At 40.4% G+C, this 15,794-nt stretch overlaps 1 protein-coding gene across 1 annotated transcript in view; it reads left to right on the top strand.

Moving 5' to 3' along the window:
* Window positions 1-15,794, top strand: part of LOC117369907 (contactin-associated protein-like 4) — a 353,019-nt gene that overhangs the window by 132,409 nt on the left and 204,816 nt on the right. Inside the window, exons 4-5 of the mRNA XM_033965250.1 lie at window positions 8,135-8,282; window positions 11,852-12,055. Coding sequence (XP_033821141.1) covers window positions 8,135-8,282; window positions 11,852-12,055 — 352 coding nt within the window. The remainder of the gene's footprint in view (window positions 1-8,134; window positions 8,283-11,851; window positions 12,056-15,794) is intronic.

Raw genomic sequence — 15,794 nt, forward strand, 5'->3', positions numbered from 1 at the left:
TATATATTGAGGGGTGTAGTCATGGTGTTACTGCAGATGGAAAAAAGATTTTGTATAATCCACAGTATAAAAGTATATGCAGTTATTGGACATATGAATGTTTGATTTTATTATATGTTAATAGAAAATACACAAGTGAAAACACAAACACTTTATGACAAATTTCACACTAACGCAACAATCAGATTGAAAAAAAATTCCAATAATAACAAAAACAAATACATTTTACTTTTTCAATGTACATGACAGTGATACATACTGGTAACTATCAATACTTTAACTGGTACTTCATTGAGCGTTCCATGGTACTTACTGGTAATTGTACTCGTAATTACTGTGGTACTTAATAGTGACACTGGACTGTATTTTGAAGTAAGAGACATTATGGTGCTGGCACTAGTAATTACTGGTACTTTCCATAGTATTTACAGTAGTTTGTATTGGTAATTACTGTAGTAGTTATGGTACTTACACTAGAAATTACTGGTATTTTCCATAGTACATTCTGTTGTTTGTACTGATAATTACTGTAGTAGTTAAGAGCGAAACCGGACTGTATTTTAAAGTGTGACATTATGGGAGTTGCACTAGTAATTACTGGTACTTTCTGTTGTACTTTCTGTAGTACTTACTGCGGTATGTACTGGTAATTACTGTAGTAGTTAACAGCGAGACCGGACTGTATTTTAAAGCGAGACTGGAGTGTTCCTCCTTTCACTCACCTGGGACGCCCTCCTCCAGAGACCACCGGGCGACAGGAGGCGTGGTCAGTCTGAGCGACCTGATTGGTCCGTGAGGCTGGCCACGCCCACAGGAAGTAAAGACAGCTGATGTATATAAGGCACATCGAGAATAAGAACGGGGACAGTTATGAGGGCGGCTCGCGAGGTCAATACATCTCAATTACGCGTTGTCTGATTAAGAGAAAATAAAAAGTTACAAAAGTAGTGAACAAGACGATTATTCAGTTTAATTTAGCACAAAAAAATCTGAATTCTGGTCTAAACCACATGATTTTACTGACAGAGGACTGGCTGTAGACCCCTATAATAAAAATTTGAGTTGTTTTGTTTCATTCACACATGTTTAACACACAAACCCTGCTTCTCCAACAGAAAACACCCTGTTCCACCTTGTGATGTCATCATGTGGTGACACAGGAAGTGCTCCGCTGTGTTTTTAAACTCCACACACCATTTCTAGAATCATTTGGATCATTTCAGACCTGGAATTACCAATGTCTACGAAACTAAAGGTAAAATGCAGCTGCTAACTGGAAAACTACCACTTCATGACATCACAAGGTGGAACAGAGCATTTTGCGAACAACGTGAACGAAAAATCACAACTCCAGGTCTGATTTTGAGGCGGTAACACTGTTATAACACGGCATAAATCTCACAAGAGTCCATTTTGTCTAATATAGGACCTTTAAAAGCCCCAAGTTGATCATTGATTCAAAAAGATTTGACCTTGAGTCCATTAAATTCAATCAATTTCACAGCCCTACTCTACATTCCCCCAACACGCTTTCTCTAACAGTGCATCCCCCCCTTACCTTATAATCCCCTCCTCTCTCTCTCTTTCCCCCCTCATATTTCACCGCTCTGTGGGCACACGACGCCTCTCATCTTCCACGGCAGGAAACAGAGCCGTTTGTTGGGGCTTAACGCTCCGCTGCTCCAGACTCTCAGCTCCTCGAAGCTCCACGCTCAGATCAACGTTATATAGAGTCTGTGGGGAGAGCTATAACGTGATGACAGGGACTTAAGCGGCTCTCGGATAGACGTGTGGACTTAAACAAAACTCTAACGTACCTATAAAGTGCAGAGGAGTTAGCGCTGGGGCGGTAGGGCATCAGGCTTTATGCTGCAGACATGTTCATATACATTGTTTACACTAGTTTTCTTTATTTACTCAAACGAAGCGTACCCAAAGACGTTTTTTGTGCTTTTCCTTGTTTTGATTCAGGCTTTATGCTAACAAGTTTGAACGATTATGCAAAATATGACCCAGGCACAGTTCAAACTTTAGTTCAATGGAGCGTCACAGTGACCGGAGTAAGTTTTCCTTTCATTTTTCCCACAGAATTTCCAAAAAATGTGATATTAAGAGTCCAAATGCATCAACTACGCACTAACGAATAAGGCAAAAAGGCAAGATTTGGCGAAATGCGTTGATAATTTAGCAGTGAATAAAGGTTTTAGATGAAATTATACGTCTTGTGGGTATTCGTTAACTCCTAGCTGGTTATCCTAGAGCAAGCGTTCAAACTTTTATATATATATTTTTTCAGAAAGTCAATGAGAAAACTGCAAAAGAAGTTAAAATCTGTCAACTGGACAAATCTTTGTAGGAGTTGAAGACGTTTCGCTGCTCGTCCAAGCCGCTTCTTCAGTTCAGGTCAGATTACTGTTGAACACTTCCTTATATCTGTCTGAAACTGAAACTGTAAACTGCTATTTTCTCCAGTTTCAGCCTTAACAACCTTATTCAACCTTTAATGGCCCTCCTATTGTTCTTTTTGTTTGCTTTGGGTCTGAGGATGGACTCATAGGTCGGTGAGAGGTTATGTTTCAGGCTCCCATTCCTGTTTAAGAAAGGATTGTCTTTCCTAACAAAAATAACTTCTTTAAAATGATAAAAACCGAGAAACGGTAAACAAACGGGTGTGTCCGTTTCTGTGTAGTTGGCTCCTCCCTTCAGACAGATATAAGACAGTGTCCAGCAGAAATCTGACCAGAACTGAACGAGAAACGTCTTCACTCTTACAACTTTTTGTCCAGTTGATTACACAGACAAGACAAGAGCCCCAAAGAAAACTCTGAAACTTAATCTAAACTGAAGTGTGCAAATAGAGATAAATGGAGATGTAATTGTAAAAAGTTCGTAGAAAACAAAAATACATTTAGGCTTATGCACACTGCTAATTTCCTTTAATGCAAATTCGCTGAAATATCAAATAATTCCTTAAATCTTTTTTCAATGGCATTTCCATCTGCTGCCTCTAGTCAGACGTGAAAATTCTCTCCACGATTTAAAGCCTACAAAGTATCGCATCAATGAATATCTGGATTAGTTTTTCTTTGGGGGATAACACAAAAAAAAGTCAGGTACCGCAGCTTTAAAGGTCCTATATTACACAAAATTGACTGTTGTGAGCTTTAAGTCTGTTATAATGTCGTTACTTCATTAAAAACAGACCTGGAGTTGTGTTTTTGTTTCATTCACGTGTTTGAATAACACTTTATATTAGTCTGTCTGTCCTCCTGACACCTGAGCTTTAATATGACACGGATTTATTCATTTCTCTGTTATTTGGGCTGATTTGGACCTGATGAGTGTAAAAATAATTATCTTTTTACATTATGAGTAAAATTATGTCCACATATGAGGATTCATCATCATTTTGATAGAATATTTGAATATTGATTTGCAAAAACTATTAAGAGCCTGAACACAGAAATATTTGTCCTGATGTAAAAACAATTGTGCCTCTTGGAAAAATGTGGCTCATTTGAAGTGAGAAGAGGTGCAGGAAGACAATAAATAAATAAATAAATAATAAGTAAATAAGTAAGTAAATAAATAAGTAAATAAATAATAAGTAAATAAATAAGTAAATAGACAAATAAATAAGTAAATAAGTAAAAAAAATAAGTAAATAGACATAAGTAAATAAAAACATAAGTAAATAAATAAGTAAATAGACAAATAAATAAGTAAATAAATAAGTAAATAGACAAATAAAAAAATAAGTAAATAAATAAGTAAATAGACAAATAAATAAGTACATAAAAATAAATAAGTAAATAAACAAGTAAAAAAATAAATAAGTAACCAGTAAATAAAAAAACTAAAATTAATAAGTAAAAAAAATAAATAAGTAAATAAATAAACAAGTAAATAAGTAATTAAATAAACAAATAAATAAATAAGTAAATAAATACATTAATTAATTAAATATTCTGAACATTCTAAACTCTTAAAAAAAATCTAAATTGAACATTTTTGCATTGCTGCTGTTCTTTAATGCTGTTATTTCTTCTAAAAATTTGCATTGTGGCCGAGACAAACCAAAATGTGTTGTCCACAGATGTGACGCCAGGTCAGGACGTTAAAACCACCAAACCTCAAAATGCTCTGGTCCACCTTGTGATGTCATGAAGTGGTAGTTTTCAAGTTAACAACTCATTTTTTTTCCTTTAATAGTTCAGAGATGGTCAAGATTCCAAGAGTGAAATGATCCAAATGGTTCTAGTGAAGGTGCGTGGAGTTTACAAACACAGTGGAGCACTTCCTGTATCACCTCATGACATCACAAGGTGGATCAGTACTTAGCCTAAGCATGGAGGATTTGCGTGTTGAACATTTGAATGAAACAAAACACAACTCCAGGTCTGTTTTTCATGGGGAAACGACATTAAACAGATCAGAAAACGGCATAATATCGGCTCTTTAACTAAATACCTCCTCTATACGTCCTCACCAATGACACACACCGAGGCCGTTCTTTCGCATTCGCCTCGTTAATGATTTTCTTGTATCTTTTGGATGTGGCGTTAGCTTCTACAGTGGCGCTTCAGCTAATGTTCTGTCTCTGTTTGATCTCCACTGGCGGCTGATTGTGAAAGCAGAAAAGTGTTAGTGCTCTGTGCCGGAGTCAGAATAGGTCTAAGATATTGATTAGAGACACGGGGAGATGCAGACACATTACCATCACTGACAATCAATCCCCCATGTGGTCCCTCGGTTTGAACATGCAAAACAATCGAGCCGTGGGGATGTTTACCGCGTTTTCGCTCGTTCAACACGGGTACAGATTAAAATAGTGGTAATAGACTCATTATTATGCAAACGTGGAGGATGGGGCTGTTTTGAGGACTGAAAAGAACGTCTTTAAGGACATCAGGAGCCTTGTCCGGGGGCTGGGTCGCGGGGCAGCAGTTTAAGCAGGGACTATCAGACTTACATCACCCCAGACGCTTCCTATGGGTCATCCAGTGGGACCCCGAGGTGTTCCCAGGTTGTTTCTTTCTTTTATGAACTTATAGAAACTTATAGTGCCCCAAAAATTAGGACTTTAGGAAATTAGGAAAAGTTATTAACGGAAATCACTAATCCAGGAATAAATCAGGACTAAACCAGGGCTAAACCAGGGCTAAACCAGGACTGAGCCAGGACTGAGCCAGGACTGAGCCAGGACTGAGCCAGGGCTAAACTAGGGCTAAACCAGGGCTGAACCAGGGCTAAACCAGGACTGAGCCAGGGCTGAACCAGGACTGAACCAGGGCTGAACCAGGGCTGAACCAGGACTGAACCAGGGCTAAACCAGGGCTAAACCAGGGCTAAACCAGGGCTGAACCAGGGCTGAACCAGGGCTAAACCAGGGCTAAACCAGGGCTAAACCAGGGCTGAACCAGGGCTAAACCAGGGCTAAACCAGGGCTAAACCAGGGCTAAACCAGGGCTAAACCAGGGCTAAACCAGGGCTAAACCAGGGCTAAACCAGGGCTAAACCAGGGCTGAACCAGGGCTGAACCAGGGCTGAACCAGGGCTAAACCAGGGCTAAACCAGGGCTAAACCAGGGCTGAACCAGGGCTGAACCAGGGCTAAACCAGGGCTAAACCAGGGCTAAACCAGGGCTAAACCAGGGCTAAACTAGGACTAAACCAGGGCTAAACCAGGGCTAAACCAGAGCTAAACCAGGGCTAAACTAGGACTAAACTAGGGCTAAACTAGGGCTAAACCAGGGCTAAACCAGAGCTAAACCAGGGCTAAACTAGGGCTAAACCAGGGCTAAACCAGGGCTAAACCAGGGCTAAACCAGGGCTAAACTAGGGCTAAACCAGGGCTAAACCAGGGCTAAACCAGAGCTAAACTAGGGCTAAACCAGGGCTAAACCAGGGCTAAACCAGGGCTAAACTAGGACTAAACCAGGGCTAAACTCTTCCTGAAGATGTGTGAGACAGGCCTCTTCTTTGACAATGTTTAAATCCAGGCTCAAAACTGTTCTGTTTTATCTGCTGTGACTGAGAGGGGTTTATTCTGCTCTTTTCTCCTTTAATGTTAATCTTATGATGATTATTCATATTTTTATTTGTTGTATTGTGATTTTAATGTCTTTCTTATTCTGCAAAGCACTTTGAATTACCTTGTGTACGAATTATGCTGTACAAATACTTTGACTTTTCTTGTTGGGGTGAGCTAAAATATCGTATTTTTGATATATCGTGACGCTTAATTTGATGATACAGTATCGATGCTGTGGGCTGCTGTATCGATAAATCCCCAAGAATATTACTTCTTCTGTTTATTTTGCGTAATTATTTTCACAGTGCTACAATTTATTTGCTTGTTTAGAGAAAGGAAGCCCGTTTAATCGATCCATCCATATCACTTTGTTCATCCCGAGGGGCAGTTTAAACACACTGAGCAGTGAAATGCAACAATAACAGAAAAGCTCAAACAAAAGTCTCAGTGCAGCTCCACAGGTCGAGTCTTCAGACCCAGCGTCAGGGCAGTTTGAGGTGTGTAACATCCCTCAGGACAAACGCGCCCCCTCCCTCGTCTGTGCCCTGAAGCATCGCGGCAGCCTCTAGGGGGAGCTGTTGTGATCTCTGGAGACGCAACAGGAAAGTCCTCTTCAGTTCGCTCTGTCAGTTTGGACGGTGAAGAGCTCGGTCATTCCCTCTGGAACGTGTTCGGCCATATTTGGGTGTAGAAAGTCTGTTGCACTGTTGTAAAAAGTCTGCTGGAAAAAAAGTCTGCTAGCTCCAGGCAGGATCACCGTGGATGCAAGAACGACAACTTGCTCAAAACAAACAATCCGATAGTCCTTAACTTCCGTCCTTTGAACTACGCGTGCTGCAGTTTAAGATCCAAAATGTAAAGGTAAAATTTTAATAAGAAATAAAAGAGATGAGTTTATGCAATACATGTGACATATTGATGTTCTGATGATTAAATATAGAGTATGTTATCAAATATTTGTGCAGGTAGTGGTTTAAAAAAGTAAAGTAAAATCACTGATCACATGTATCGCCATATTAAGATATTATCACATTGTCATCTGTGCATTTTAACAAATTGTATTGTATTTTTTTATGTTTTTAGATTTTTGAGTAGGACATAATACTACGGCTGCAAAGAAACGATTATTTTGCGAATTGATTAGTCTAGAGTTTCACATTCACGGGCCTGAGAACATGAGATTTTCCATAAATTGTTCCTGATGATGCTGAAGTGAAGCCGCTGGAGGACATCCTGGTGGAACGTATTTACATTTTTCTTTTCTTTGAAGGAAATTAGATTTGTTTGCCATTAATTTGTGGTGACAGCCTTTCTTTACAGTACGTTACGAGGCACTACAGAGCTCTCCCAGGACCCATCAGGCGTCACAGTTTGTAATCAATGGAAACATATTTTTTCGCCGGTTTTGAGAGTTGTTTTTTTTGGGTGTAGGTTTGTGCGTACACTTTATATTTCCACATACTGTGCTGGAATCTGGTCTTCTTGATGTTGGCGTTACACTGAGATGACACGAGTGCAAACTGCTGAAAAGATTAATCGCCATCGAATCGTAATCGTAATTGGCAAAACTCAAAAGCTGTGATTTTTGTAGCTTATAAACATTAATATCCCATCTTACTCTGCATAAAAACGGCTAACCTTCTAGTTTTTATCTGTTAACACGTTTCCCGATGTTAGTTCGCCAGTTCATATTTCTGTATTTTTGTCAATTCTTCTGAACGCATTTCAAATTTGAACTTTAAATCCTATAAATCTCAAATCTAACCATAATCACAATGCAGAAAAATGGCGATTCGTTATTTTTTTTCCAAATCGTTCAGCCCTACTACTCTTGCACAACCTTTATTTAAACAGTTTAATGCTAATGTGCGCTTAATTGTCCCCATTGGGTACAATTTGCCCGGTGCATTTGACCCATCCTTAAATGCCAACTATAGCCCAATCCTTCAGCCCTGACTATGTTCAAGATGGGTCCCCGGGCCACGCACCGCCGTCGCCCACTGCTCCCTCCAGGTTGAACATAACAGATTCAATGAGACAGATCTCCTTAGGGTGCCATAATTACCTAGTGAGTGATTTTTCGCTGTCTCTCTTGTCATAGGCTCTCCCCGGGAACACTAACGCAGACTCGGTGGTGCAGTATAAGCTGGAGCAGCCGGTGATTGCGCGCTTCCTCCGGCTCATCCCTCTGGACTGGAACCCCACGGGACGGATCGGACTGCGGCTGGAAGTTTACGGCTGCCCGTACAGTAAGGCTTTGTCATCTGCTAAAATGTATCAGATATTTTTTCGTATGTATTTGAGCAAAATGCGTCTTGTCCATAGACTGTATTTATAAATGGGCATAGCTAACCTGCTAGCCGCCGTTTTCTGAGTGGGAAGTGAGCATGGACCCGCTTCTGGCTCGAAAACAGTTGCCCTTTTGTGTAACTGCCGCTGTCGGACTCATCATTTTGGTCTTAAATGTTCGTATTAACCCGCTCTACATGATCCTGGGGTTTTTATTTTGCTATTTTGTCCATAAATCAAGATATGAACATTAATAACAGACAAATTGGGCGTCTTCTTTCCCAGAGGTCGCTCCTTCTAGCCTTAGCAACGGGTTTGACTGACAGCGTTGCTAAGAGCCCGCTCCCTGCTAAACCAGAGGTGAATTTGGTCAACGGGGCACTACCTTGAACAACCTCGCTCCAGATTGGCTCTTTGGTTGCTATGATACTCGTGGTCAGAATTCCTAATATGGAACTCGGAGGTTAGAGGTTGTAGGGACGAATTTGGAGCCAACACTCACTCAGTCCACGTCTTTACACAGTCTGTGGTTTGCTCCGCTACAAATATATCGCATAAGCAGCTCTGGAGGTCAAAATAAGTCCACTGTGTGCTTTTTTTATCTACTTAAAAAGCGCATGTTTAAAGTGCACGTTAGCATGTTAGCATCAGAGAGAAGAAATGGGTTGAGAGGGGAGTTAAAGAAGCTATTTTTGTTAGGAACGAGAATCAGGAATGGGGGCCTGAGACATAATCTACCTCCCATTTATAACTCCATCCTCAGACCAAAACAAACAGGAACAAAGAGAACAATAGGCGGCCATTAAAGGTTGAACAGGGTCGTTAATGCTAAAACTGGAGACAATAGCTGTTTACAGTTTCAGAGTAGTTAGCTCCTCCCTTCAGACAGATATAAGGCAGTGTCCAGCTTTAATCTGACCAGAACTGAAGAAGCGACTTGGACGAGCAGCGAAACGTCTTCTCTCCTACAACGATTTGTCCAGTTCGCAGATTTAAACTTCGTCTTTTGTTAGCACGCTAGTTGTTCTTAGCTTTACCGTCACAGCAGAACTCCACACCGGTCTCTGGAAGTTGTGAAATGTGCTTATAAACTCATCGTGGTGAATAATTATGATGCTCTGAATGCGTAAGGGAAGTGAGGAATGACTTTGGACGACTGCAAACTGTTTAAAATGAACCAGTTCTGTTTCTCACGTTTTTAAGAAAGTAAAAACCAGGTATTTTAAGATAATTCAGCTCATCAAAGTACTGTCCTTATGCAACTGCGTGTGTGGAACCTGTGATAGATTTTGTTTCATTTAGGGGAAACGTTACGAGGCTCCAGATCGTTTTACAAACCCGAGAAGAAAGCGTCTTATTTAAAAAAAAAGCATTGTCGTGATTAAATTTGGAATATATATTTTCAGATTGCACATTTTAAACACGTCCAGGAGGATTAAGATCTAAGAAGAAAGAAATATGAACAAATAAATTCAAGAAATAAAATAAACTCTAAACTGCAGCGTTAACAGGTTTTAGACAAAGACTTTCTTGGCGAGCTGAGACCACGCGGCTTCACGTTTCTTTACAAAAGGTTGGTCCAAAACAAAATCCTGTCTTTTTTTTTTTAATAGACTGTTTTTTAAGAGTAAAGTTTAGTTTATTCGGTCTTCCTCGGAGACGTCACGTGACCGTTCTGAGGAAGATCGCTGGTGAGAACTCGAAACTCGAAACTGTCAGCGATGAAAACAAACTAAACCTTGGTCTGAAACATGAATTTATCAACGTAAATTAACCAAACACCAGATGAACCTCACTGGACTAATATCCTTCTCTCTCCGATTTGCGATTGGTGCATTTGTGTCAAACCAAACACGGCGGTTTACAAGTGAAAAGAAAGAAAAACAGCGTCGATTTCTGCAGAATTAATGACCAAAGCACTACATTGTGAATAAGTCAAAGTTATAGATTTAATTTATAACTGAATATTCAAGAGGAGACGTCTTCCACATTTGAGAGTCATTCTTCAGATAAGTGGCTGTAACTGGATCAATGCAAAATTAGATGGTTTTCTGCAGCGTTTTTTGTTTTTTTTTTGCCTATTTAAAACTCGAACAGTTAATTATAGGTTCAATATTAGACAAAACTGACTCTTATGAGCATCAGGCCATGTTAGAAAACCTATCTTCATTTAAACAGACCTGGAGTTGAGTTTTGTTTCATTCACACATGTTTGAGTAACTTTCTTATTAGTCTGTAACAGCTCAAAATGCTCTGTTCCACCTTGTGATGTCATGAAGTGGTCGTTTTCAAGTTAGCAGCAGCTTTTACCTATCGTTCAGTAGAGATTGGCAATTCAAGGGCTCAAATGATTCAAATTATTCCAGTGATGGTGTATAGAGTTTAACCTTTAAGGAATGAGCACATTATAGACCAGTATATCTCGCCTAGACTTTTTTCTTTTCTTTTTTTAGCCATAAAAATCACGTTAAAAGAAGTATCAGCATGTACTTTTGCCTTTTTTCACACAACTACCTCCTCATCCTTATTTTTCCTTTGACGTATTGAATAACTGACTGCGCTCTGATTGATCGTCTTCGAAAAAACTATCTGTCCAGCTCAGAAACATGTTAAAATACAAATCTGAACAATACTCAACATTTATAGGAGAGATTATGCATTTTGTACTTAGGGTTAGGCTTTGACAGCAACTCTTATAAAAAAAAAGTCAGGCGTTTTTGCAGCTAAGACACTGATTTTGCCAGGTTCTTATGAGTTTGTAGTCTTAAAATATCCTTCCTGGAATATTTAGTAGTAATAACAGTAACATATTTAAAGAGCCTCATGCCTCTGCTTTGAGACGCCGTTTGGATTTACAATGAAGCACAATCGGTCGCGGAGTTACGGCGGTGACGGAATCTATAGGGTTAAGAACACAGCGGAGCACTTCCTGTATCACCACATGACATCACAAGGTGGAACAGAGTGTTTTCTGTTTTGAGAGAAGACGGGTTTGTGCGTTAAACGTGTGTGAATGAAACAAAACACAACTCCGGGTCTGTTTTTGTGACGAGGAAACGACATTAGAACAGCGTAATATGGATCCTTTACCAAAAAACAAAAAGTTAACTTTGCATGACGTAGGATTCCAGCGCTAAACCATAAAAAATAATACAGATTTATAATATTTGTAGTGTTTATTTTCTATGAAGTACACTAATGAAATACTGTTGGATACAAACACCACTATGAATACATTATAATAATTCTAGTTTATGTTTTATGGAGTCGACATCTCGCTGCCCCAATCCGCACAATACAAATAATGCATCTGTGTGTTTTGCTCCTTAACATGCAGAACCAGGAGCCCCTTTTGCACGACTCCGCTGTTTACACCACCCTCCTATAGGCCGTATACAAACATGCCCCCTGCTATAGCGCCGGTATCAGATCACGCATTCCCTTTGTGCATGCGAGAGCTCCGCCCGTCTGTTGCTGCGCCCCGTACCGCCGCCGAAACTAACCCTTTGAACGTTTTGTTGTCTTGCAGCGTCTGATGTGGCCCGCTTTGATGGAGGGAGCGCTCTGGTGTACAAACTCGCAGCCCGGCCGAGCTCCGCGGACACGGAGAGCGTCGCCTTCAAGTTCAAGTCCCTCCAGAACTCGGGGACGCTGCTCCACGCTGAAGGACGGGGGGAGCACGGCCTCACCCTGGTGCTGGAGAAAGGCCGACTGCTGCTCTACCACCGGCCAGGTACGGAGCGGCGGAAGGGGGCTCGATGTGCGGGGGCGGGGACGGGTGGAGGTGTCGCTTGGTTTCGTTTATAAAGGGCTCGAAATCGTAATTTGAATGGACGCAATTAGCAAATCGTCGTGCGTTTGAGATTTCTAACATGTTACAATGCGCCTGACGAGGTTTTAGCTGTCATCCCTGTACGTTTGAGTAATTTAGCGATCTTTCCCGGGCCCTATTCGAACCCTCCTTAAGGTTAGCGGTGAGATTCTGTCCGAGGCTCCGCCCACAAGCCTACGTCACCCACGCTCCCACACGACAATCGCAAGATACAAAGCTACACACAACAACTTGACCGGCCTGACGCGATGCGCAGTTGTTCCAGTAGCGAGATGCACAATGTGTTGAAGTGGCGCTCTGAAGGGGGAGTGACTTAGCACGGAGAGCAAAGGCATAGTAAGGGAAACTCAGAAGGTCAAAAACAAAACTGAAATGTATTAAACAAGTTATATATTGTCACGGCGAATATAGGGACAATAAAAGGTACATGGCGATTAGAGATGCAGTGATAAAGCTTTTTTTTTTTTATACCGATATCGATACTTTGGATTTGAGTATCTGCCGCTACCCGATATCAACCGATACCAGTGCAGCGAAAACTAAAAGACAATCAGACAAAACTCATCCAAAAGTGTTATGTAGCTGTTATTTGTCCCACAAGTAACTACAGAACAGCTGTGTACAAATAAAAGTTCAGACATTATGAGACTTTTTCTGGGCCAACGACAAACAGTAAATTATATTATTACCTCAGTTTTTAGGCCCAGCCAGAAGATCAACTGAACCACTATTTGGAAGCCAATATCTGATCAGATTAAAAATAAAAGCATATGTGTGACTAAAGCTAGAAAATTGCCAAGACCCACCACTTAGTTTCCTGGTTTCGTGCTTGATTTCCTGGTTACGAGCTTGATTTCCTGGTTACGAGCTTGGTTTCCTTGGATACAAGCTTGGTTCCTTTCATTATGAGCTTGGTTTCCTGGTTATGAGCTTGATTTCCTGGTTACGAGTTTGGTTTCGTGGTTTCGTGCTTGATTTCCTGGTTTCTTGCTTGATTTCCTGGTTTCGTGCTTGATTTCCTGGTTATGAGCTTGGTGTCCTTGGTTTCGAGCTTGGTTCCTTTCATTATGAGCTTGATTTCCTGGTTTCCAACTTGATTTCCTGGTTACGTGCTTGGTTTTGTGGTTATGAGCTTGATTTCCTTGGTTACGAGCTTGGTTCCTTTCATTACGAGCTTGGTTTCCTTGGTTACGAGCTTGGTTTCCTTGGTTACGAGCTTGGTTTCCTTGGTTACGAGCTTGGTTTCCTTGGTTACGAGCTTGGTTTCCTGGTTACGTTCCTTTCTTATCCAGTGTAAATGATGCAGCGGTGTGTTGCTGTGAGCGACAGGTTCAGTGTGAACAGAACCAGACCCTGTTATGTTGTGGGACTGGTCCATGTGTGAATAGGGGTCACTGCTGTATGTTTACTGTCCTCTACATTCCTTCAGTGCCGCTGGGGCTACCTGTCAGGAGCGAGGGGCATCGGGGACTCGTCTCCAGATCGCGTTTTGGTGGCGAATATTTCTTATTTTGCATGTTTGAAGGGAGTCAAACCTACGACCTTGTGCCATTGTGCGTATATATACAAGTTATTTGAATAAGTTTAAGGCAATACGATTCAGGTACATGATTTAAACAATAATTACTTGCCATTTTTGCAGTTTCCTTAGCCAATTTTTATACCCGATAAGAAATCAAACTGTCCAAAGTGAAAAGCCGTATTGTTGTCTCGTCCAGTCTGCGGAGAAGTCGGGGACAACTGTTGACGGCGACATTCAAACCAGTTCTAATTTGCTTTCTCTAATCAAAGTTGTTCAATCAAGTTTGTTTTGTTACGAGTCCTTGTCTGGAGCCATGAATGTGCAATCAAAGCCGGAGTGGACCAGAAGAGACAGGAAGAAAACTACGAGTGTGTTCAAATCAAAACTGATATAATCCTCATTGTGGGTAGAACAGGAGGAGGAGGAGGTGGAGGAGGAAGACGAGGAGGAGGCTGGACTGTAGCTGATTTTTTGGTTTCAAAGTTGTCTGGTTGAGATGCAGTTGTGACTCGCTGATGGAGGCGGGTGACACTGAAAAAAATATAAGAGCAATGACAATATTCAGGCAATATTATGATGTAAAAATAAGCATGATTTTTTTTTTTTTCCATTTTTTCATAATCACTTTTTACATATTTTTCAAGACGACCTATTGTGCTCGTGTCTGTTATATATCCGCTTTAATCTCTGACACCCATAGATCATTACGTCATAATTTGCACATTTTAAATCGCAATATTCATCTAAAACGACTTAATAAATCCCGCGAGGAGCAGATTTGTTCACATATTGTACCAAAGGACGATGTGACGCTGCAGAATTCTGGGCGTATCACCGATTTAAGAAAATAAATTGAAGAACAAGTGGGCGCGTGCGAGTGACGGTGAAAACGGGGATTGATCGGCAAAATGGCGTCTTGAAAATAAGAGATTAAAGATTGCAGCAGATTACATTTTTGACCCACCCACTCGTTCACTCTCAGTGGATAAAAGACGTGCTCTCGTTCATGAAACTGGAGAAAATAAGGCGGCGCTCTCTCAAAGGCTCCGATTGTAAATTTACTGAAGTCTGGTTTCCTTTTTTAGATCACGTCATAATCCCATGATCTGTTTTATTTCATATATTCATGATATCAAGTGGTTGATCTAATGATAAGTGCTTTAGTATTTTGTACATGTGGCTCTGACTATGTTTAAGCACAGAACAGTACATTTTAATCCTATGTTATGTTTTTACGCTATGATTTAAATGCAAATTAATTAAAAGTATTCAGTATACAGTACTCTGATTGGACCATGGAACAGAATACATAAAAATACACATTAATGGGTGTTCAGTATACTGTGATTAAATACATTTTCAAAGTATTTTTCACATTTCTAGCCACTAATTTGCTGCACGTGTGTCGCGAATGTGGAACACGCCTCTGTCTCTGTACTAAATTTATATTATTTTATCTTAATTTTTCAGAGTTTAGCACTTTGCTTGTTGTTTTGTAGAAATATGGATAAACTAGCATAGCATATATTCTGTCTGTTTTTTTCTTTTTTTTCTTTTTTTGGGTTTGTCTGTTGGCTGTGTGTGTATATGTTTAAAGATGTGTACACTGTAAACCACAGGTGTCAAACTCAAGGCCCGTGGGCCAAATGTTGCCCGCCACATCATTTTATGTGGCCCGCGACAAGGTAAATTAAAATGTATGACTGTCTTAAAATGTCAGTTTATCAGGAGATACACAGTTACAGTCATATTTTTTACATCTTTGCAAATTTGAGGGCAACAGTTTTGCTGATGTGGCCCTCGGTGAAACTGAGTTTGACACCCCTGTTGTGAACCGTTAATCTCTCATATTAGCCCTGGATACTACACCTTTCTATATATATATATATAAAATCTCTAGAGAAATCGTGCATAAAGAAAAGATGGCTGCAGACGCACGAATCACTCCAGAAACAACTTTGAGAGGGTAAATGAGAAGAGAGACGGACACTCAGGGAACAGTTTAACAATGTTTATTTTACAGTTTTTTAAATGTGTAAATGAAGGTAGATTGAGCAGATAGTTGAGAGCGGGGTAGTTTGCAGTAGTCCAGGAGTAGATCGTGGACAGAGACGAGGT

Source organism: Periophthalmus magnuspinnatus, chromosome 4, assembly GCF_009829125.3.
Source record: "Periophthalmus magnuspinnatus isolate fPerMag1 chromosome 4, fPerMag1.2.pri, whole genome shotgun sequence".
Taxonomy (NCBI): Eukaryota; Metazoa; Chordata; class Actinopteri; order Gobiiformes; family Gobiidae; genus Periophthalmus; species Periophthalmus magnuspinnatus.